This window comes from Cyprinus carpio, chromosome A18 (genome assembly GCF_018340385.1).
Source record: "Cyprinus carpio isolate SPL01 chromosome A18, ASM1834038v1, whole genome shotgun sequence".
Lineage (NCBI taxonomy): Eukaryota > Metazoa > Chordata > Actinopteri > Cypriniformes > Cyprinidae > Cyprinus > Cyprinus carpio.
The window spans coordinates 9,000,954-9,026,739 of NC_056589.1; the positions used below are offsets into that span (position 1 = coordinate 9,000,954).

At 36.3% G+C, this 25,786-nt stretch overlaps 1 protein-coding gene across 1 annotated transcript in view; it reads right to left on the minus strand.

Moving 5' to 3' along the window:
* Positions 1-2,033: 2,033 nt before the first annotated feature.
* LOC109109539 (unconventional myosin-Va-like) overlaps positions 2,034-25,786 on the minus strand; it is a 60,790-nt gene continuing 37,037 nt past the window's right edge. Inside the window, 27 exon segments of the mRNA XM_042774975.1 lie at positions 2,034-3,293; positions 3,401-3,481; positions 4,260-4,434; positions 7,622-7,904; positions 7,980-8,130; positions 8,279-8,368; positions 8,472-8,626; positions 8,795-8,938; positions 9,029-9,122; positions 9,664-9,744; positions 10,224-10,422; positions 11,459-11,539; positions 14,774-14,874; positions 15,273-15,281; positions 15,423-15,650; positions 15,907-15,963; positions 16,634-16,726; positions 16,882-17,040; positions 17,210-17,358; positions 17,897-17,990; positions 18,715-18,963; positions 20,843-21,082; positions 22,314-22,470; positions 22,882-23,093; positions 23,318-23,426; positions 23,524-23,610; positions 25,255-25,352. Of these exon segments, the coding sequence (XP_042630909.1) occupies positions 3,141-3,293; positions 3,401-3,481; positions 4,260-4,434; positions 7,622-7,904; positions 7,980-8,130; positions 8,279-8,368; positions 8,472-8,626; positions 8,795-8,938; positions 9,029-9,122; positions 9,664-9,744; positions 10,224-10,422; positions 11,459-11,539; positions 14,774-14,874; positions 15,273-15,281; positions 15,423-15,650; positions 15,907-15,963; positions 16,634-16,726; positions 16,882-17,040; positions 17,210-17,358; positions 17,897-17,990; positions 18,715-18,963; positions 20,843-21,082; positions 22,314-22,470; positions 22,882-23,093; positions 23,318-23,426; positions 23,524-23,610; positions 25,255-25,352 (3,729 nt within the window). The 3' untranslated portion in view covers positions 2,034-3,140.

Genomic DNA, 25,786 nt, shown 5'->3' on the forward strand with positions numbered 1-25,786 from the left:
TTCCAGTACAACTTCATTATTTTCCATTTGAAGTGATATGCATTTTTTTTTATCAAACTGCATTTGTAAATCTTCCAACCGATTTTATTTGTATTCCATAAGAACTGAACTAATAACACAATAAAACAAAAGCAAAGGTCACATTCACACAATGGTCCCATGATCATAAACTCCTGAATGATTCTGTACACTGATGACAAATGAGATGCTGAATGCTGAACTTGATTTCAGCTGTGCTCATCTGAACTTAATATTAATACTGATCACTATTTTTGTCTTGTTTTCCAGTAAAAATATTTAAATGACAAAAAAATCTGAAATGATGTAAACAAAATAAATTTAACTGAAAAGAAAAATAAGACATTTTCAGAGAATATGTTAAATAAACTTTTTTCCCTTACCCCATTAGGTATTTGTGACATTTTATTTATTTTTATTTTTTTTGCAAATGCTTTAAATTTGAAACAATTTGCCAATGAGGTATGAAAAAATGAATGTAATTCAAAATATGCAAAATAATAATAATGATAATAAAATCTCACTGGAAAACAATACAAAATTGATTAGAAAACCAGTTTGAACTGTCATGTATGCACACACACACACACAATTTTTTTTCTAATGACAATGCATCACAAACATTGATCTCCTACAGAAAGCAGTCGAGACTGATAGAATGATACAGAAGCACTGTGTGATACAAGAAGGACTGTAACTATAGTAAGGCATGATAAAATCCCAGCACACTATAGTGATATATTAGATCCAAAGCTGTGTGTTAATGGCCAATAACACACTGAACTAATGTGAAAGATTTTAAAGCTAAAACCCATGCAGTAGACAGTAGAAACAAAGTATCAACATGCATCATTTGACCCTTAAACGTTAATAATATAATATAATATAATATAATATAATATAATATAATATAATATAATATAATATAATATAATATAATATAATAATAGGGTGTGCAAATGTCTATGTGTGTGATGGAAAAAATGGCTGCACTATGGTGACTGCTTTACTTTCAGGAGTTCAATCAAAACAAACAGCTTTCCAATAAAAGCTGACTGACACATTCAAGATAATACTGATATCTGGCCAGACGTGAACACAAAAGACAAAAAAAGCAAAACAAGTGACAAAAAGAAATTTGTCCATATATATTAACTCATCCAACAGCACATGCCATAAAAACAATAGCCGTTTCTAACCTTTAAAAACATATAATACTGAAATAAATAACAGCAGGCTTTCGTTAAACATCTTGTAAAGTTGTCTGTTGTTGTAAAACATCTCATGTTTTGAGAGAGTCAGGGGTTTCTTTTAGTTCTGTATCGGATATCCAGTGTGCTTTTGTGCATACGAGACACCTCTTATTACTGTACTTATGTATATATACTGTAATGTACTTACTGTATATATACTGACCAATTTTTGCAAATTTTTGGAAATTTATGGATATTTTTTCATTAATTTTATTTACTGTAATTAATAAATTTTGTTAATTATGATAATTAAATTGTAAAGTACACATGTAAGGTATTGGAAATATATATCACTGCATTACAATAGTGAGAATTTGGGATTTAAATATGCTTATTTGTGATGAAAATAATGCAACATTGCACTCATAATCTTCATAAAATAGGCTTAATGTTCTTAGTGCAAAAACCGTTTTGTTATTTTTTTCTTTTGATATTTCCCTGGGACATTTCTTCATGAGATTCACTAACCAATTAAATGTTGGAAGCTTCATTAAACCTCATTCAGGAGTCTAGATCCCACCTGAACCAGCTCTAGCTCTGCTGAAAGCTGTGAACACGGATCTCATGTTCTTGATATGTTCGATGCCGACAGAGCTGGTCAGTATTATGCAAACCCAAACAATCCCATCATGCACTGGGTCTGGACTGTGCCATCTCTTTGGAAATGATTCCTGAAGATCAGAGATGTAAACTTGAGGAAGCTCTTGAGGAAGAGATAAGCTCTGGGACAGTGCATGGATGCTAAGTTTTCTTTCCGCCAGAGTTGCACCAGACATGACTACTTATTACCTAATCAACATCACCACACGCTACTAACAAATAAACACCTACGTTAATGAAGTCAGCTGAGCTCCAAGGTCTTTTTTTTTTTTTAATGATTCTAAGTTATAAATCTGATATGGATGAGTGCAGAGGACTAAATTATGTTCTACAACTGGATATCCATGTTAGCTAGCATCTGAGAGAAAAAAAATAAAATCTGACAGGGTAAAGCAATAAATAAAATATCCTAGCATCATACATATTTATAGGTATTTATATATGTGTACGATTATACAGCCCCGTGAACTTATTCTGGTTGTGATCTGAAAAGGCATTAGTGTTAGAATGAGTTAATTTGACCTTTATCGTTCCTTTCGTAACATTCAAAAAGTGAAACATCTTCCAGAAATATTCCAGTTTAAGAGGTGAATCTCACAAAAAATATCCAGGTCCCGCAATCAAAAGAAAATATTATAAGAATATATTTTCCATGAAGCAAATGAAGAACAAGTCTTTTCAGAGTTTTGAGCATTTCTGTTATTGACTATTCTCAGTGTTAATTCTCATTAATAATATCTTAATTTTTATTCATAAAAAAAAGCATGGTATTAATTAAAAATTAATTACTGAACTCAAGTGAATTTCAATTACTATTTTAATCAGCATATGTTAGTAAATACTTTACAATGTATATAATATTTTGTTTACACATTACAATAATAAGATTTATTTATTTATTTATCTATTTTTTTGTATTTCAGTAATAAGAATTTTTGGGGAAAGTGCTTAATTGCTATTAAAATAACATATTGTCAAAATAATAATGATCCTAAAGATGAGCTTCATTTTCTTTAAACAAAATATAGTTTCTTATGTGTTTCTTTTGATTTTAGGGTCAATTGTGATCTGAAAACTTGCTTGACAGGTTTTGTGAGATTCACTCTTTTATTAAATAAATAAATGTGATGAAGAAGTGAAAAAAGATCTAAATTGCATTCTCTTTAAGTGCGTGGCTTATTTACCTATAATCATCATTTTTTATTTATTTATATATTTTGGCTCCCTGTTGCTGCCGTGTGATTGGTTGAGATGAGGTGATTGACGGGTCTACACACGAGTGAGGAAGCCCACATTGAGGCTGCTGGGTATCTGAATGGTTTCCAGGGCCAGGGAGGAGGGGTTAAAGGGGAAGGTCACGGGGTAGATGACTTTGGTGTCCATCAGCAGCTGAGGCGACTCCTTTCGATCCCGTAAACGTGTCTGGCAGAGCAAAGACTCAAATTGAAGCATTCGCACATGGACAAACATACAGTATAATGACTTAAAAAGCATAAGAACTATACTAAGGTTGAGTTTTTGAAACATACCTGTATTGTTCTTATGAACAGTACTGACACACGCTCTTCAAACGCGTTGACAGGCGTATACAAGTTCAGCACCTTCACAATCTGGACAGAAAATAAGAAATTATGAGGGAGTGTGTGTGTGTGTGTGTGTGTGTGTGTGTGTGTGTGTGTGTGTGTGTGTCTCAAGGGTATTATAATTAGCGAAAACTAAAACTGAAAACAAAAAAAAAAAAAATCATTACTTCAAATAAAATAAACGATATAGACAAAAATATAAAAACTAGTAAAAATGAAAAAAACAACTAAACCATAACTATTATAATATTATAAAAACATTCAGTATACTTTGTTATTCTGACAAAATCCCTTATCTGGTGTGTTTTTGCCATTATTTTGGAAATATTGCCACAGTAAAACATGAAGAAAAAAAAAATATTGAATTCAGTTTTGGTTGATAATGTAACCGTGATTAAAAGAGTACTTTTGATCATATTGGTTTCAATTTAAAAAAGTTATGAACACTGCACTGAAACAGCTAAATATGTAAATAAACACTGTTTTATCTATTTTTAATACAAAATATTGCCTCATGGGATATTACAAAATTTTGTATATTGTGAACTGCTGTTTAAAATGTGATTCTTAAATTTATTGTAATGTGTATTCTTTTTTTAAAAAGTAGTGAGCGACAACTGTCAGCAGGTCATTATGTTTGGTCACTAGTGAGTGATATTAGTAGGCCTGAAATGGTATAAATTGTCTTTTTCAAATAATGAATGCTGGATGATATGAAATCAACTTGAAATGACATGGTAAACCTTTATAAAATGAATCAAGTGCTCTATAACAGATTTGAAGTGCAGTCTGGGATGTATGTTACCTGTGCTGTAGAGAGACTGTTACACATGGAGCAGATGGCCTCAGCATCCTCATCAGTTTTCTTCTTGACCTGCAGTAGTTGTGCGGCCTGAATCAATGGCTCCAGCGTCTCTTTCGCACCGCATGTCATGAGGTTCTTATCTCTCAGCCACTCCTCCAGCTGACTCACGTTATACCTGAACACACACACATATAAACCCTTACACTGGAGATAAGATGACAGGAATTAAACGATGACCGACAAATGTATCCTGAGCTAACTGTACATACAATGTAAACTAACAAAAAAATGGGGTCGGTAAAATTTTTGATGTTTTGAAAGGGCTGCATTTATTTGATCCAAATACAGTAAAACGGCAATATTGCTAAATATTATTATAATTTAAAATAACTGTTTTGCATTTTCATATATTTCAAAATTTCAAAACTTATTCCTGTGATGGCAAATTTGAATTTTCAGCATCTTTACTCCATTTTCAGTGTCATATTCTCCTTCTGTCATTCTAATATGCTGATTTGCTACTCAAGAAACAATGTAAAAAGTCTTCACTGTGACTGGTGATTGATTTAATGCATCCTCGCTACACCTCATTTGAATCTTCAGACACTGGTCAATAATAATATTGTCTGCCTTTACACAATTTCTAGGAACCAGCATGCACAGATTTTTATTGTTCATATTAACAAAGTACTAGGTTACTAAAATGAGCGTTTCTGAGAAAGAACTAGTGGCTCTGCCAAAGTTAACAGGACAGGAATTATTATGTAATATTTAGCAATGACTTTTCTGTACGATTTATAAAAAAAAAAAAATCAGTATCCAGTGGAGATGAAAATTAGAGAACCTACAATTTTCTATATTTCAAGGTCACTGCTTGGTCCTATTTGAAGTTATCCTAACAAGAGTAGAAGGGCAGTGTTTTAGGCATATTCCATAAATTAACTGTATTCCGAAGCACAGTATAGAAAACATGAGATATTTGAAAAAGAACACTTACAAATACCTCCAAGTTATTGCTGTAAATCTGGCACCTGGTTCTAATTTCCTTAATTAAATGACAAACCCTATTTAACTGGCACCATTCCTCCAGTTTTCACTGAGATTGCAAGATGGCAGGTAACTAAAAGCTTGTGACTGGATCCAAAAGGCAACAGGATGACCCTTTCAGCCACTGCAAGAGAAGTTGGTTGTTCCAAATCTGTTATTTCTTGAATATTGCAGCTTTACAATGACACTAATTCATTTCCCCCAAAAATGCTGGTCAGTCAACGTTAGACAAATGCACGAGAGGACAGGATAATGCAGAGACTCTCATTGGGCAATCGGTTCAACACTGCAGCTGGAATTGCTCTCGGGAATCGGCACGTTTAAGAGAAGTCAGACTGAAAGCACACTCTGCAGTGATGAAGCCTCTCATCAGCAGACATAATCAAAAGGCTAGGCTTACATTTGCTGAGGAGCATGTTGTGAGGAGAAAGAAGAACTTGTCCAAAGTTCACTTTAGTGATGAGAGCAAGTTTAATTTATTTGGGTCTGATGGGAAACATTTTGTTTGGCATCAAACTGGAGAAACACTGAACCCCAAGTACATAAAAAAGGCATTGAAAGGTGGAATAGGAAGTGTCATGGTTTGAGGATGTCTTCTGCAACAGGAGTTGGGCCTCTTATACAGCTACATGGCAGGGTGAATGCAAATGTTTATCAGAACCTCCTTCAGCTACATGCAGTTCCTTCCCTGCAAGCATCTCACAATCAGCCTGCAGACAATGCCCCCGTCACACTGCAAAACAGGTAAAGCAGTTCACTGAAGCTGAGAACACTGAAATTATGAAATGGCCGGCCCAGAGTCTTAAACTTAACCTGATTGAAAATCTCTGGAAAATCCTTGGCGACAAAGTTATGGCTAACAAACCCACTACAGTTACCGAACTATGGAAGAGACTGGAAGAAGAGTTTTTGGCTTTCTCCCAACTTGGCCAAATACAAACGAGACGGGACACCGCTGCATCGCAACAGGTTGAATCTGTCTAGTGTCTACACAGGACATTTGAACTCTGTGTCAGTAACTCATAAATAGGACGAGGCAGTTTACTGTCGGGGATTTGTCATGTGGTGTCATGCCGCATCCAATGTAGCATCACTGATTATAATAAGTTCTATAGTATTTTGTCGCACCGCGCCACTTGCGTCCGGTAGACAAGGGTGTATTTAACTTTGTTATTTAGGCTACTTTCTTGTTTAACTATATTGTTTCTTTTATATTTATTTTAGTGTTTTGCAGGCTGCGTATTCACTGACGGGAGTGCTGAAATAAACATGAGCTGTCATGCATGTACAGATTCAAGTCAGCTTTAATGGCCTTTTGGTAACTTCATGACTTAACTGACCACGACATTGCATGCATGCATGTAGTTTATTTCACGCTTTGATATGAAAGAATACAGGCTACAGCATGCACCAGCACCTTTGTGTGTGCGTTTCCACACTCGTTTCTGTGACTGAATAAATGCACTTCTTGTAAAGAGAAAAAGTGACAGAAGCAGCAGTTGTGCAGACGATAAATTTTTCAGTTTAACATTTAAATTGATATATAATTTAATATGAATTATATATATATATATCTCAACACTGCATCACCGCGGTGTTAAAAATCTGCCACCGTCACAGCCCTACAGAAACTAGTGATGTCCTGTGGCCATAGATGTGCTGAAGTCATTCAAAGCAAGCTCCACACTTCCTCCTAATTTCTGACAGCTGTAACCCTACAAAACTTTAGTTGTCATTTTCTTTCGTGCTACAGTGGTTACTGTTCTCTAATGATCAAAATAAAGTTTTTTGTTGAAATGCCTTGGTTATTTTGTCAAACATGCTAGTATAACAGTGGTATACCTACAGCTAATATTCCTTCAAATTTTGTGCGATGATGATTATTTATTTATTTTAATTAATTAATTATCTTTTTATTTATAAAGCACATTTCCATACAACCAAGGTTGCCCAAAGTGCAGTACATCAAAAGAAAACAAAACAATGAGGAGGGTTCTTTTTTTCAGATGAAGTCAGAAATATTTTTGTCCCTTACCGTTTTAACCAATTTCTGGTAATCAAATAACAGCCCCTTAAAGATCTCGAATGACACTTGAAGCTTATCCTTCTTCCATTTCCGGGTGGAATCATTTAACCAAAGTTCAGATTTACATTATTTCAGAAAAAAAAAAAATCAAGTATTTATAAATTGTTCTTTAATTTTGATCTCCACTGTATAGTTTAGATTCATATCAATGTTTATATTTAATTTGTAATTTCTGCAAAATAAAAACGTCGCACTGCTTTGCAAACATGTAAAACGTATCTGCACACACCTGATCTGCATGCCCTTGCTCCAGGAGCACATGTCTTTACGCAGCAGCAGGTTGTTAAGGGTGACAGCGCCGATGATGTAGAACTGCTGCTTGACCACCTGTTTGATGAGCTCTGGGTCGGTTCCGTGCTGACACATGATGGAGTGGAAGGAGTTGAGCTGCCGGATGATGGAGTCCAATGTGTATGTCCCCTCATCAGCGATACTGGACGTCCTCTTACGCAGACCTGTTGGCTTCACCCCAGACACGCCCTGGATGGTTTCATGTTCCAGCATGCCAGAGACTGCCGAGAGCAACAGACAGAGGGATAAATATACAGGGAGAGAGAAACAGTGTCACCCAGAGGTCACATGCTCACCGATCATGGGCTGCAGGATGTTCTCCATACACTTGATGAGCTGCTGGTAGATCTGAATGGCCAGATCACTCAGAACCTGCCGGTACTCGGCCAGGTCAAAGTTGGAGAGACAGTGATCGTTCTGTTTAGAAGTGTTATGCTTCATGAATTGCTGGAAAGAGAAAGGGGGAGAAAGTGTTGATTCTGCTTGAGGAACACTGGAGACTGAGAATCCAACTTATAGAATCTTCTAAGCTTTGCAGGGTACATGGCCAGAATGAGAAAGACAGGACATGTATGTCTAAGCTGTGATATCTCACCTCGTCGCCACTGTACTGTTTCAGGCAGTGCAGGAAACGACATGTGTTGGACAACCAGAAGGAAACAGTCTCAAAGTCGTCACCTCTTTTCTGTAGAAAAAGTAAAACAGAAAGTAAAAAGATATTTTGCCTTTTTAAAACTATTCTAAAAAGACAGTTGTGTTATGAATGGTCTGCGCGAGAGTATTAAGACCTTGAGGATCTTCTTGATGCTGTTGATGATGGAGGTGAGTAGAGATCGGACTTTCTGGTCATCATTAATATAGTCGGCATGACGCAGACACTTTTGGTGGTGTTGTTGATGGAGGTGTGTTGTTATATTAATTTCTGGTCATCGTTGATTTAGTTCTGACAAAAACCACACATGCACAAGGGTCACAGTCTGTTGTTTTTTTTTACTTTATTATTATTAAGGTCTTTTGCAATTTAAATTAAAAAGATAGTTGAATGGAATGGAACTAGAAATTGGTCATTTAATAGATTCATTATTTTTAGTTATTGGTCTGTGTGTCTTACCAAGTATGAGGTTTTTGACCAGTTTGAGTTCATCCTCCTTCTTGTATTCCAGCATTCCCTGGAAATCTTTCTCCCTGCGTGGAATGTTCACTGGATGAACAGGCTCGTCGGTCGTCTGTCCTGGAGACACGTCCATCTGGCCACCTACAGTACACAGACAAACATCAACACACGTAAATTAAAGAAGTTCACCAGATTTGACAAGTCTCTCTAAACACAGTCTGTGACACGTACCTTCCAGGTCATTGATCTTCTTTGCGAAGACTTTGAGCTGTTTCTTCAGTTTGCGGACGGTCTTGTCCTGTTTCTCCAGTTGCTCCATAAGATCCTGTCACCACAGAGACAGACATCATCATCAGACAATCACAGCAACACTACGCCAAATGAGTCTCTTTAGCAGGAGGGTGAAAAATATTTTAATAGAGTTTATTTTAGAAAATTGGGACAAAGCAGGTCAACCGAGCATCTTTAAGTTCTGCAACAGTCTGAAGATATCAGCTCTGTCTTTCATCTGTCCATGCAACTCATTAAACAGAGAGAAAAAATAGAGAAATAGTAACAAACACGGGTGAGTCTCGCAAAGAAAAGTCACATTCCACCTCATCAAAAAAAAAAAAAAAAATTGCTTAATGAAAATAAAGCATATTTTACACAATATTTCTTTTTTTTTATGTTGGCGTGGCAGTTTTTGTGAGATTCACCCAGTAATCAAGAGAGAAACATATTAAAAAGTGTGTTGATTCACATTGCTGTGGGTTAAATACACAGTTAGAGTTCAACGCAGCTCAGATTCTGTGCAGCACACACTAGTGCCAGTTAGTGTTCTGATACATGCGCAAACACACTCGTACACACACAATCCTACATACAACCATCCTGCGTAACATGCTGATTCTGTAGGCTTTATACTCCTTTGGATCATCAGAGTGAAGCTCCTGTGAATGAAACATCTCCACATCAGATGAGCCCTCAAACACTGGCGCAGGTGCACAGTACGGCACTCAGACCAAAAGTAAATCTGAAATCATTTATTTGGAATCACACGAAACAAAAGGTTAAGCAGCAGGATTTCTGAACTGTCTTTCCAATGCAAATACCACTTTTGATTGATTTTTTAATATTAAATTACTAATCGGAAAGTGATTACCATGATATCATTCCTCTATGCCGTTATCATTATAGTGTGGACTTTTCTATTCTCATTGAATTAGTATGATTATGGACTAAAGACCACAATACGATAGGGTCTTGAACTGTCATCAGATTCAGAAATGAAGAAAATAAATGTTTTAGACTGTGAAGAGCTTTCTGCTGAGGGCCAACACTCAACAACAGGGGAGTTGTTGAGAGGAAAAAAAAGGATGGAGTGGCCAGCTGTGGGTTGACAACCACTGGTATAGAGAAGTGTTAGAAAAGTGTTTAGACTGACCAGGTTCTCGTTGGTGAGGCGCGTGATCTCGTGCTGTAGACTGGCCTCGATTCGAGCCTCTGGAGGAAGCTGCAGGTTCTGAGCTAACAGCTGCTGCTGACGGTTATTCTCCTCTTTGACACTCTGCAATTCTCCACGCAAAACCTCCACCTCGTTCTCATGAGACCGACGCTGAGCCTGCAACTGAGACTCCAACAACCTACACAGACAGAGACAGCAAATAACCAGAAATACAGTTCTTCATTAGAACAGCATTTGATTCCGTTTTGAGTTTTTGTTTGAGTTCGAAGCGTTAAAGGAACAGTTCATCCAAAGATGAAAAACTTGTCATTATTTACTAACACTCATCATTTTAAACCTAAATTTCTAAAGAGTTTTATACAGCTTTTATGCAGTATTTCCACACAATGATATTTTACCATAAAAATAGAACATGCAATCTGTGTGCTACATTCCAGAAATGATGTTCACTGTTAATCTTCATTTTTGATTTCTAAAATATTGTGCTGGTCAGTGTAATTTTAGTATCTTTAAGGCACTATTAAAACTTTTAATATTTGTATATTTATATTTTGTTTTAGTTAAGTACATCAAGTTAAACTAAATTAAAATGAGTAATATTGAGCAATCTGAAAAAAAATATTATTTCCAAAAACTATTTCCATCTGGTTCTCACACAAAGCTGCTATATGACTTCAGGTGGTTTGGAATATCACACAGTTGCACAGACTAGTTTCATGGTACTTTTGTGGTGATTGATTTTGTCACAATGGTGTGGACGAATGTGATGTTCTTGACATTCAGATGTTAGACATAAATAATGGCCAACTTTTTATTTTTGAGTGAACCATTCCCAACAAAGGCTGAGAAACCTGCCTATTGTTTCTTGCAGTGCAGCAGTACTGACCTTTATTTATAGCCTCTTTATGGCAGCCGTAACTACACGGTGTTTTAAAATAAGAGTTTTCCAATCTAATTTATGTTAGTCCAGTATTAACACTACAAAGAGTTCTTTCTTGCAGGTTTTATTGCATGAAGCACTAGCCATATGTTAAGGAGATCATTCTGCAGGCACTAGTGTTTAGGTAAGTATAAACAGCACAATGCTAAATGATTATGTCTTTAGAAAGCTCAAGGACCAAAATCAGTCTAAAAACGGAGGATAGAGAGATGAGAAAGCTGAAAGCTCAGACTCTCACACATTTCTACATGCTCTCATCTCTGTGTTCTTTAACCTGTTTGTTTCCTTTAACCCTTCATAAACCAGCCACAGTTCTCCATCCTCATTCAGCTTATGGTAGTCAGGGAATGGGGATCTGATGGGGTGGAACAAAGAAAGAAATGGTAAGAATGAAAAAACAAACAAAAAAAAAAAAAAAGGACAAGGAGAAAAGAAAAAGTGGAGTGGTTTGATTTGATTAGAGTGTAGTGGATACGTTTTACAGGTTTGTTAAAAGGATTGTTCACACAATATTGAATATATGTGAAAGTATGTGAACACAATATAAGAAATGCGATTTGAAAATGAAAATAAGATTTGAGAGCTACTGTATGGAGAAGGGACATATTTACAATAGATAATTAACAGCTTAAATCTGTTAGTTACATAGAACAATTTTAGGGCTACAATAAACTTAGTTTATACTTTTTATACCATTAAAAATAATCACTTTGACCAGATTCTATTATTATTTGTACAGAATAAAACACTTACATGTAAATTACTGTTTGTTTGGATGTAAGCTTAAATGTACAAAAAGGATGCACTGACAGCATCTAAAACAAGTTTTTTTTGTATGCACAGCTTTAAAAACATCAAAGTCTTTACAATTACTTTCATTTTTAAATAAATATTTTCGTATAGTTATGCTTCTTCTATGATTGGAATGGCATTAATGTGAGTAAATGATGACAGAATTTTTTTTTTTTTGGGAACTATTCATTTAAGGGTGTCTGGTTTGGATGATTATTACACTGAAAAAAATGTTTCATTCATCCAATTAAAAAAATGTAGGGTAATGATTCACATCTATATTTTTTAACTTGAGCCAAAGAAAAATAAATAACTTGCCCTAAGGTTAAGTTATTTATTTTTCATTGGCTCAAGTTAAAAAATATAGATGTGAATCATTACCCTATTTTTTTTCTTAATTGGATGAATGAAACAAGAATAATTTTAAGTGTTTTTTTGATTGTTATTTTGATTTTTATTATGTAGTAAAGGTTAAATGAGGTGAGATTAGATGATGATAGTTGATTAATGTAAAATAATGATGACAAAGAAGACTGTAAATGTAGCATACATTAAAAAATGAGAATTAGTTTGTCATCTGTTAATTTACTTTAATTAACTATTGATTATTAGTAATAAATGGCATCTAAAGTAGTCAGCCAGAAGCCACGTGTAGGTTCATTCATCCATCACACTGAGTCACATGACCAAGCGTGGTTGTCGCAGCCTGTTAAAAACTGCAAAGCCATCACCTTAAGTAATCTAGTATGCTGAATTTGTTGTTCTGCATCTATTTGGGAGGATCAATAAAGCCAAACTCTCATTACTCTCGCTCAATTTTTTTGTGAAGGCGGCTTGGTGTAATCTCAGCCTCAGACACTTGCCTACAGACCACAGCATAACTGACAATCTGATGCATAATGGAAAACCTGTGAAACTGCAGCAGAACTGTAATCTATTTCACATAAACCCTCCTCTAAACCGCTTTCCTGACAAAGAGCGTGGTGCCTTGCAATAATATGCTGCAAAGCAGAGGAGACTTTATGCTGATAGACAAGGAGACAATCTATCTGAGACAATCTGTTTCGTGAGTCAAGGGTCATGCCTGTTAATGGACAGTCAAAGCTTTTTCTGTATGTTTTCTCATCTATGTATGGGCTCTGAAATGAGGCTGATTCGCTGCTCTGCTCTGCTCTGAGCTGCATACGCATGCAGTGAGAGCGGCCCATCATGCCCGTCCATCTGTTACCTCAACCTGCTCACAAGCTCGTTCACTTCAGTCGGTCTGCGTGTAAACCTGGGGGATCTGTGCAGGACAGAGATGAGCCATCAACAGACAGAAAGACACAGACAGACAGAGGGCTGATCCAAACAGGTAGGTAGGGTAGAGTAAACACACAGGCTTGTGAATGAGATTGTGGGAATGATAAATCATCATTTCCTTGGTTGGAGATAGATGTGACACTACTGGGTCTGTGTGAGAAACTGCAAAGAAGTTAACCAGCAGCAAATAACAAAAACAAAGTTCCACTGCAGAACAGAGGTTCTCAAACTGAGAGGCCTGGATAGATTGGGGTGGTACAATATCAAGCGACTGGTAGAGATTCAGCTTTATTGTGCCACGATTTAAAAAAAGATGACACCAAGCAGAAAACTATTTTTCACTTAGAAAACTGTGTCAGAGACAGGTACATTTTTTTCTTTAATGGTAATGATTTAATTTGACATTTCATGCCGTGCGGTCTGGTTTAAACGTAGTGTGACTGTATGTTGTTTATGGGTAATAAGACACTTGCCACATTAACATACAGAATTCATCTTATGCGCCATTACATCACAACTGTGCTTTTTATAGTCTATTGTACAATAGCTTAAAAATGGCATTACTGTAGAAACTATTACTGTTTTGAATTTCCTACATTTTTAAATCTTATCTAAAGTCACTTTTTGCTTCACATACAGTTAACTTTTGCTAATACTTTAGATTAGGGAACACTATTTACTATTAACTAGTTGCTTATTAGCATGCATATTACTAACATACTGGCTGTTTATTAGTACTTATAAAGCACATATTAATGCCTTATTCTGCATGAAATATTCTAGACCCCTCAACCCTACCCATTACCTAAACATAACTACCACAAGAAACTTACCTTCAATAAAGCAGTAATTAGGAGTGTTTTGAGGGAAAACTCTTAGTTAATAGTGAATATGTGTTACCTATGTGTTCCCAAATTTCTTAATTTTTTTTTTTATAAACATAACTACCACTAGATTAACATTTTTTGGGGTCAGTAAAAGTTTTCTCTCTCTCTCTCTCTCTCTAATCATAATAATAATAATAATACTTTAAGCAGTCCAACTGTTTTCATCATTAATAATAATAATGTTTCTTGAGCAAATCAGCATATTAGAATTATTTCTGAATTCATATGTCACTGAAGACTGGAGTAATGGCTGCTGATTTTTTTTTTCCCATCACATGTGAGCATTTTAACCCCTATTTTCAATTGTTACAATCTTTCACAATATTACTGTTTTTACTGTTTTTGATTAAAAAAAGCAACCTCTGTGAGCATAACTTTTGTTTTATTGTTTCATAATAGTAGTGTTTTTGCTCTTTTTGATTAAAGTTTGAGAACTTTTTTTGTAAAACATGAAGACAGGGGACAGAGGACATCACAACATATATACATATATGAATGGATCCCAGATGTGGGACACATTCAGTAAATTCTGCAATGGATTTCATGGTTTTGTGATTCAGCATGTGATTGACTGACAGTGAAAAAAAAAGTAAATATTAGTAATGTACCTGTTGGTCTCTTTAAGGCCCATGTAGGCCTGGGAGATTTCCTTGGCATCAGTAAGCTTCTGCACATCCTCAATGTACGGCAAAGGTTCAGTCATGGTCTCCTAAACACATACAGCAGGTTCACATCCACATAGAAGTTTTAAATTCACAGCACTGATCAACTAACTTTGACTTTTATCAGACATTTAAGCATCAGACACATCACAATAACAGGCTCTAGTGGAGCACTTCACTTCATTATCAGTTAAAATAAGTGATATTTCAACTTTGTTTAAAAAAGGGGTCCTGAAATTAAAACTGTAAAGTTAGCATTAGCACAGTGTTTGTGCTTTTCAGAAGAATTAACCAACAAATGCTTTAAACAACTTTAAATTAAGAGCATCTTAGCAAGCACATTTCAAAGTAACGTCCTCAGCACAGAACAACATTACGATGTACAATTTTAGAGACCAGAAAAGAGGTGAAGTGAAATGATTGTTCTGCTGTCTGACCAACATACCTTCTCATCCTGATATGAGTGCACCATAGGACAAAAGGAGAAATGAAGTTAGAGAGGTTAACAAGACTTATGAAGAGAAAAATGTTAGTGATAGTGTTTAGAAACATCTGGAATGTATTTTATGTAAGAATGAGAGGTTTTGTTTCTGACCTTATGTTGCATGGCCTCTCTCTGACTGACGAGTTGAGAGCGCAGGATGAGCACCTCCTCCTTCCGCACCTCCAGCTCCTCGTTGGAGGCGTTCAGCTGATCCAGCAGGACCGTGTACGCTGGAGAACCCGGAGCGGCAGAACCGGCCTCAGCACTGCCTCTCAGAGACTGACGCATCTCATTCAAATCATGTTTGAGCTTCTTATTCTCTGACTCCAACTCCTGTCGCTAAATACACAAGAAAGAGAGATTTATATTCTGCTTTATTTTCCTCATCATTTACTGGCTTTATGGTAGCAAGCAAACCTCTAGCTGTTTCAACACCTGTGTGCTTGGAGAGATTTCAGTGAGTTTCAGGAGGAATTTTGCAACCACTGCTTTTCAAATAACTCACTCAATTCTAAAGACTGCACATGGAAGAGGTTTGCCACAATGAAAAAAAAAAACAAAAAAAAAAACAGAAGAAGACTGTGTGTGTGTTTACCTTGAGAGATTCATATTCCTGTTTGTGTGTTTGTGCTTTCTTATGTTCCTCATCGTCCTGTCAAGAAGAAAACACATTATCAATTACACAGTGTGTGTGTGTGTGTGTGTGTGTAAAACACATTATCAATTACACAGTGTGTGTGTGTGTGTGTGTATATATATATATATAAACTGTAAACATTATTTGAGTTTATGAAATATGTTTTTTAAACTATAAATTTAAAGTCCATCTGTAAAACGTAAAATATTACTTCCTTACTTTTTATGGTACATTTCTGGCACAGTTGCTGTTTTATTATTTATTTTTTATTTATTACCATTATTATTTTTTTTTTACAGTTATAATTACTTTTTACAGTAAATTCAACATAAATAATATAAAAATCGTTTGTACGTAAGAGACAAAATGTCTCTAAAATTTTAGGAAATATGACAAAATCTCTTTTTGGGGAGTCCTCAAATGTAAAAAATAAAATAAAATAAATAAACAAGACAACAAAAAGCCAACAACAACAGCAACAACCTGAAACAACTAAAAGAATCAATCTTTTAGTATTTGGGTTAGAGAGAGTCATTAACTTTAAATAAGAACAGAGAGTACATCCTCATTTAAAAAGTATGTACTGTAAAGTAAATGTGTATGTGTGTGTGTGTGTTTTAGGAGTGTTTGTGTGTACCCTGTGTGTGTTAGTACCCCGCTCTAATGTGTGTGTGTGTTTTTGTACCCTAGCTCTAGCCCGCTGAAACTGCTCTTCCCTCCGATCGAGTTCGTTCTGCAGTGATTGTTTTTCTTGCTCTAGTTCGGATACTCTCTTCTGCTTGGAAACATCCTGGAGAGAGATTGAAACATCCCATAATTACACATGCAATATATACCATTTTATGATACTTGTATGCATATGACCTTCAAAGAACTCAAAGAAGTGGAATGTCAGAATTGGACTAAAGTGGAATTTAAATTCTATCATAAGACACTGAGTATTGTGAATGATCTTGATATTCCACATTCTGCTCTCACCTCCCCTCCGCGGGTGCCTTCCTCTGACTCTGCAAACTCTGAATTGTAGGTGTATTCTGATTCGTTGCTGCTGTGCGTGGAGTCTGTGCGCCTGTGACCAGGTTTTGGAACATTCTAGAAAAAAAGGACTCGTCAGAAGACTGGAGTGTGCAGGATCTGACCCTAAACCAGTTTAGTTATACAGGGCTTTCATTAGACCCACTAGTTGAGCAGTCATTAAGACAACCCACCAATTAGGTGAAAGCACTGAAGTTTTGTAATCCTTGAATGACTGTTTACTCACTACAGCAAATGTGATCTCCTCTTTCAAATCGTCGTATTTCTCCTCTAGTCGGAGGTGTTCGGTAAGAAGATTCTGGTAGCGAGACCGTTCCTCGTTTAAATCGTATTCTAACTGCTGGGTTTCCTCCTTTAGGGCCCTCTGCATTTTCTCTATAAAACACAAAATACATGTAACACGAACACATTCCCACAGAACAGTCAATTACACAAAATGTCAAATTTAAAAATTATTCAAAAGTATGTTTTTTATTACATCACTACTGCATACATTATATTCACTTAATAATAGTAGAAACTGTACATGTAGTAGTAGCAGTAATGCGATGTGATAAAAATGACAATTAAGTTGACTTTGATTGAACCTCAATTTGGCACAATAATGATTTCTACAGAGATTTAATTTGCAACATGAATCAAAAATGTTCAGTGATTTCTCAAGTTACGTTTTTTAGTTTTAGTGCAATTTTTCATATTTAATTTGCTGTTTATTAATATACATTGCAATATTGGTGCATTTAAATGATGAATAACATAATTAAATATTCTTTCAAAAAAACAAATGACAGTCATAACTAATTTTACATTAAAAGGTAAAACGCACACACAAAAAAAAAAGAAGAAAAAAAGGAGGCCTACATTGCCTAACCCTAACAGAGTGACAGATTATAGTTGCACAGTTCTGCTTTACCTGTCCACTGCTGGCCCTGTTCCTGGATCAGTCGGTTCAGGTCGTTTTTCTCGTTCTTCAGCAGGTGGTTTTGCTCCTTTAGTTCTGAGATCATCTGTTACAAACATTACACAAACACAATCAGCTTGAAATCTTAGTCTTTAAGACAGTCTTTCAGGAACACTGGTTTAAGTGCTGAGAAATATTAATTTACTCAATACACACCCAGTACTGTGATTATTGTGGCTTTGCCAATCGTTCTAGTCTTCTACTACCCTAAAACTACAACTACTACTTCTGACATTTGTGCTGAGCTCTAGTCTCTATCCCTCTCACCTGTATGAATGAACAGATCTCTTCTTTTCCCAGGTTTAAAGCAGTGTGCAGGTTTCTCTAATCCCTGAATATGGAGACACAGAGTATATCTGTGTCTTTAGAGGGCTTTACAGTATAGAAGGACTGTCTAAAAGCAGGGAAGTGAAGCTAACCTATGGGTCTAAATTAACTTTTTTGGGGGATCTGTTGTGGAGCTGGAATTTGCTAATGTAATGCCACACCATCAATGAGGTTTTGTATAAAAACTCAACACACATTTCAGCTCACACTTTATGAATCAGTTCACTGAAATGACCCATTCAGATGAACCCTCTTTAAAGGAACACCACTGGGAGATGAATGAGTTTTGTCAATTCTTAGGAACATAGTTTCTTTTTCAAATGACACAAACAAACTGATTAGTGAATCGCCCTCAGATTTGTGTAAAGTGCTTTGTGAAGTCTGCACCAGTGCAGGCACATCACCCACAGCAGCACACAACTACATATCTGAACTAACAGCACCTTTTCCATCTCCTCCTGGTAGGTTTTTGCCCAGTCCTCAATGGCTTTCTTCTCCTTCTGTGTGTTCTGCAGGTCTTTGCGGAGTCGCTCCAGCTCCTCCAGAAGAGATGTAACTTTGTTGGCGTTGTTTTTGGCGTCCTCTTCTGCCCCTCGCAGACGCGTCAATTCCACGCGCAGACGCTCGGACTCCGCAGCATGGCTGTTCTCTAGACTGTTCAAACGCTCGCTGAGAGCACGGTTATCCTTGTTCTAGAGTGAAACCAAAACAGAACATCAATTAATTGTTCTTAACCCTATAAAGCCTAGAATATCATATTTGATATATGAATTTATAAGGCATCTAAATTACCAACATGATCAAAACTTTGCTGAAAAACACTCTCTGCACTCTGATTGATAGTTAATTTGTTTTTTAGTATGTAAAATACCTTTTAGTATATTTCACCCTCAGGTCATGGTACACTTTTTTTTTGCTGTGAATTTTTTAAAATGATTTTTATGAAGTAAACAACAATAACTTTCATATATTTAGTAATATTTCAAGATTAACATTTTCTAGACCTGAGCAACTTAGGTTTACTTGATTATCCATAAGAAATCATGTTTAAATGTCTCAAATATGATATAACAGGCCTTTGTGTAACATTTATTTTTAAATTTCTCAATCATCACTGTATTGTGTTTCATTATATGCTTTGCTCCCACAACTAAAAATACAGAGCTTTGTTCAAAAAACTAAGCAAATATCATCATACTGAGACATATTGTTGGAAAATACAGACTTCCAACTGATGTTCACGTGGATTTAATATATGTAGCCTGCTATACTGTTATAAAAATCCCATTGATTTAAATAACATGCTATCAGAAATTCATCATACTTTTTGGCCATATACATAAAACCTTCATGCATTACACTGACAGATACATATATACACACTTAAACAAAGATTCTGCAAATGGGAAGCCCAGATCTAGATGATGTGATTGTGACGACTGGGGTGGGACCGAGAGCCGTGGGAACGGAGCGACAGTGCAAGACAAGAGAGGACCAGGCCTGGAGTATTTATGTTGTTGTGTCATTATGTTTTATGCGCCAGTCGTCTAAGAGGGGCTGACGCTTTTACTTTCATTTTGTGTTTGTTAATTTGTTTATTAAAGTTTTATGTTTAAATGTTCACCGGTTCCCACCTCCTTTTTCCCTTAGCTACGAACGTTGTTACAGTGATCATGCCCAGCTAACAGACTCTGACTCATTCTGAAGGAACTAAAACAAGTTAACACTGACATCTCAGCAAGAAAGGGTGCTTGCAACCTGTTTCTCTTCCATAAGCTGATGTCTTTTTGACTGAATAAAGTTCTATCATGAAACTCTCTGAAGATTTTAGCATGGTAATGAATATGACAATGTTAATGTGTTTGGTCTTGGTGGAATAGATCTGCTATGCTGCTGTTGGTTATTGCTGTTGTTATAGATTATTGCTGCTGCTGCTGCAAAGCAAGTACAGGAACTTGCATTTGCCAATACATATGACGATATGGTGCTGTGTGTATTTAAGACATACCGCTACTGCACAAATAGCATATAATATAACCCGTAGCAGCATGATAAGGTGGAGCTGGGGAAGGTGGAGGGTTTCAGAGGAACTCTGAAGGCATGCTGCAAATTGCTCTAGTGAATGTTAACCAGCAATTTAAATGTAAAGCTGCAAGCTAATTGGCTGCATTTGCAACATGAAATAATCAACTTGTGCCAACTAGTGAATATCATCAGTTTGCATTAAGGACCCATCAGCCTGCGCCATCTAGGGTTTCATGACAGAATTTGGCATATATTCAATAAAAAAAAAAAAAAAAGGTGGGATTTGTTTGTTTGTGGTAGTTTGTATATGAATGATGGCTGGATGGATGGAGTGAGTGTGTGATTTTGTATGAGGAGTATAGAAATTTTATTTTATGGGCAGAGCACGCTATCACATTTTATTTACGATACGAATACAATTATAATAATAACATGCACTGATGTATTGTGCACAAGAACACCAGGAATGACAATTATGATTTCATTCTGACTAAGCTTTTTAAAGAGGCACAATAAGCCAAAGCATCTTAGTGTGAGGTGTGGTACCTGGTCGTCTATCCTGCGCTGCAGTTGCATGATCTTGTTCTCCATGCCAATGTTGAGTTTCTTGAAGTGTTCCACCGAACGTGCCTCGATCTTGAGTTTCTTGAGTTCTCGCTTGGCTCGCATGCGGCGGATGCAGCACTGCAGGTAAACGATGGCTTTGAGTGTCCGCTTGTACCACTGCCGGGCCAACCAGCCACGTACCATCTTCTGAATGATGATGGTCTTGTGCTCACGCAGAAGCTAAACAAACACACAATCACAAATGATGAACAGGGAAAAAAAAACACAAATACACACAAGAGTTAAGAAGAATGTAATGCAAAGTAGAAATGAGTCCAGTGAAAGCGCAGTGAAATGTTCTCAAATCACTTTTTTCTCTCACACCTTCTGCCTTTTTAATTTGCAGATATTACACATCCTGCCTCAATAATCCACTGCTGATCAACAGAGCTCAGACGGCAAGAAAAGAGAGGGGAGAGAGACAGTAAGAGTAATAATACAGCCACAGCTGCTGTGGTCCATCAGTGGGACAGTCCCTACACTAGAACAACCTGCTTCCTGTGAGATCACATGGCTAAACACACTGGGAAGGAGACATGAGGTCATCACAACACTGTGTTATTTTCTTCCAGAGACTTTAAAAATTCTAACCAGTGACTAGGAAGCTAGTAAAATACTAGAATGAACAGAAAAAATCTGAAGGAAACAGAATTGCTATTTTCGTGGTTTACTTCGTACTATCTAATGGCAGATTCTCTTCACATGGCATTAGTCTAGGGTGTAAATTTCAGTGGTTTTATAGATTTGGCAGCCAACAATTAACAATGATAATAATAAAAAAAACCTCAAAAAACAGTTTATCGCTGTTCATTTCTTTACTGATTTTTAAGAGACCACAACAGTACATTGTAAAGATAAATAGTCACTCTATATTATATTTTATATGTATCATATTATTGATATTTCACATTAATATTTTATAGTATTTGTTTAATGTGATAATTCTAGATTTATTTAGAATTATTCATCTATTAGAAATACAAATTTTGCAACAATGTAAAAGTCTTTACTGTCACTTTCTAAACAACTGAATGCAGCCTTGCTGAATTAAATCCTTAACTTTTATAAAAAATACTTGCTGACCCCAAACTATTGAAAGGTAGTGTAAATTACAATCAGTCACTTAGAAACACTCTGCGTTTAAACCACTCACTTGTTAATTCACTTGTTTTCAGTGTGTTAATTATAAACCAGCATCATATTTTACCCCGATGTATATCAATTTATAACATGTGTCAGTGTTTATTTAAAGGTTAAGGTCATAACAGAACTAAACTGGAAATGCAAAAAAGATGCATGTAAAAAGGCAGTAGTGAGACCAGTAGTGTTTGTGAGCCGTGTGTTTGTGACTGGGACAAATATATTTATAAATGTAAGAAGAGTGTATTTGTATGTCTGGTTTCCTCCTCACCGCTTTGTACAGCTGTCTGGCCATGTATGCCCTGAGGATGCACTGCATGACCAGAGCGGCAGCCTGCTTGCGTTTGTAGCATGTTCTCTGGACATACATGCGCTGGTACTTCTGAATGACGATCGCAGCACGTGTGCGTCGCAGGAACTTTGCAAGACTGTGGGGAAGAAAGAACAACACAGAGGTTACTACTTGTGCACCAGCACCTTCTCACTTAAAAACAGTATAGAGTGTAATAACTGGGTTCCAGAAATAAAAAAGATCCCTTTCATTTTCTCAGCAGGGAAATTGATTTTTTAACGATAACTTATAAACCCTCAAAAGGCAGATATACTTTGAGCTCCGGGGCTGTTAATTGATAGTATATGCTTTTGCTGAAGCCATCAATTCACATTATTTCAACCAGTTTTTTAAAGAATCATGTCTAACAGTGTAACTCCCAGTGTACTGTTGCTCACTATAAGCTTACTGGGTACTGTTGCTCACTATAAGCTTATTTTGAATGATTCTGTTTTTCATAACATTAGTCAGGCCCCACCCACTATGGGATTAGTCCCCTCCCCCTCACCAGCGGGCCTGGTATCCACGGACGTATCTCTGGATGGTTGTGGCAGCATGTTTCATGCGCAGGTACTTCTTGCGCGCCAGCCAGCAGCGTATGGTCTTCTGTATGCGGATGCAGGCAGCACGCAGCTTATCTGCACGCAGTTTCTCCAGATACGCAACCTGCCCTGCGCGGAAAAAGATCTTGGTCTTGCCGAACTGGTACTTATCTTGGTCCTATTAGGAGGATAAAAAAAGTGGAGAGAGAATTAATTTACCATTATTTATCAATCAAACTTTCTACAGAAAATATGAGTAGTGACAAATTCTGGCATTCTGCTGCTTGCTATGATTCGGAGTAGTTTTTTTTTAAGAGCCCACTGTATTATATTATGGCCTTTGCAACAAGTCTATACAGAGTATCGGTAGTTTTATGAGATGACTGAATTGGCTTCTTGTACCTGCACCAGTTTCTCCAGAACATTCTTACAGGTCATCTTCCTGTCTGTCAAAACATCTTTTTGTTTCATCAGGACACGATACCTGCTAAAGAACTCTTGATACGTCCATCTGACAAGCAAAAGCAGTCACAAAAACACAAATATACAGTCAGGTAGTGTTTGACAAAAGGGAGCGCAGTATGGTAATGTATAGATCTTCACAGTACCTAGATGGGAAACCAGCTGCAGAGATGCGGATTGTTTCCAAAACTCCACATGCACGCAGTTGCTGCACTGCCCTCTTAGGGTCAAACCTGGTAATTACAAAAATCAGATATTAGCCTAGCAACACTGCGTTTCTATAGCTCACCATTAATTCTGCTAAATTTACTGTTATAAAATAGTTCAAAACAGAGTCAACTATGACAATTGAAAGTATAACAACAGAGACAACTGCAAGTATGAAATCAGCAGATTCAATTTGAATCAGAAAAGAGAACTTGCACACTTTGGTGCTGTCATATTGCTCTTTTGAACGTTCTACCATGATTTAACCAATGGTGTGTGTTTGGGGCACATCAACAGTACTTGTTTGCTACATTCTAACACAATGTATTTATCAAAGTTACTCTCATTAATTAAAAATAAATAAATAAATAAATAAATAAATAAATAAATAATTCATTACTTGAAAACTAAAATAATCCGATTACTACTACTAACCTAAGTACTAAAATAATTCTTATGCAACATGAACAATACTATTGCTAGTGATGCAGGTGTCACAGAAATTTCTCACTGCAGCTTTAATTACTCACTTTACAGCTTTATATGTAAAACGACTGTCATGTAAAATGCCAGATGGATTTGATAGAAATCTATTTTTATTTAGTGCTGCAAAGTGTGGTAATGGGTAAACAATGGGTAATATTGTTTCTGTAATGAATGTGCTAAATATTTTTATGACTTATTAGCTAAGTTACATGATGATGTTAGATTCAACTGAGAATTAATCAAGTTTTTCACGTGCTGCATTTGAAGTACTGCTTATGCTGGTGCATGCTTAAAATTGTCTATTAAAGTACCAATATTCTGGGGTCTGCTGGAAGGCCTTCACGTGATTAAAAAAAAATATAAAAAAAACCACTAGTTTTTTCTCATAACTTGCATAGCTGCAGCACCTCATTTTGCCCTCTGCCTGAAACACTCTGTTTAAGTACCTATTTCTTTAAAGCCCGCCTTTCTGAAAAGCCCAGTGTGCTTTGATTGGTCAGCTGGCCCAATCTGTTAACTGCATCTGTAACTGTGTTGGTATTGGAAGGTCATATAATTTTTTTTTTTTTTTTTTTTTTTTGCTACATCTCCACGACTTAGCGAAATCATTTATCCAACTATTCTTTGAGGGTGGGCCTAAGTAGCTAGTAGGCGGACATTATGCAAATGCATAACATGGTAATGTAGCTAAGTGATTCTGCTGTTGATCACCAGTAGGCTAGCAGGGCTACATTTCAATATCTGATCACAGCTAACACATATTGATATTGAAAATATGATTTTGTCATTCTATTGTCATTCTAATTTTCATTCTATTATGCTGTTAAAAATTTATTTTACACATGTGACTTCACCCACTGACTTCACTGGTACTCTCTGCCTTGAATTGCTCCGTTGCATAAAGTTAAATCTGTCATGTTGCTGAAAGATTTAGCAAATTGTGTCACCAGTGGTCACTGTCGCTGGAATATCATATCGCCATCTCTCACTGAAAATTAATGACTTGCAGCCTTTGGTTTAAACTGCAAATCCCTGTCGTTGTGAACACTTCTTTAGTCAACATATTAGAAAACTGACAATTAAAAAAGATCACAGAATCTCATTTTATGATCACAGCATGTCTATTCAGAGAGAAAAAACAAAACAAAACAGATAGTTCAATTAAAAACAGAAGAAGGACTTACGTGAAGCCATATTTATAATCGTTGGGTTTGATGCAGCGAACGTAATGTGGTGTAGTCGCATTCAGTGTCTCCATCAGCAGCTGCAGAGAGTTACGGAACTACAGAAAGAGAGAAACGTAAACATTCAGTTAAATTAGACTCTTTTTAATCTCATCGATTGTCAGTGCTCATCAATTTACTTAAAGGGGTCATATGATGTTGCTAAAAAGAACATTATTTGGTGTATTTGGTGTAATGCAATGTGTTTATGGTGTTTAAGGTTAAAAAAACACATTATTTGCCACATACTGTACATTATTGCTGCTCCTCTAAGCTCCTCCTCTCTGAAACACGTTGATTTTTACAATGCTCATTGGTCTGCAAAGCGAGTCGTGCTCTGATTGGCCAGCTATCCAGTGCATTGTGATTGGCCGAATGCCTCAAGCGTGTGACCGAAATGTTACGCCCCTTACCATACTATGATGCCGTGTGTCCCAGAGCACCGAAACAAAACCAATGAAACTCATTACAAACGAGGCATTTGTTTGGGACA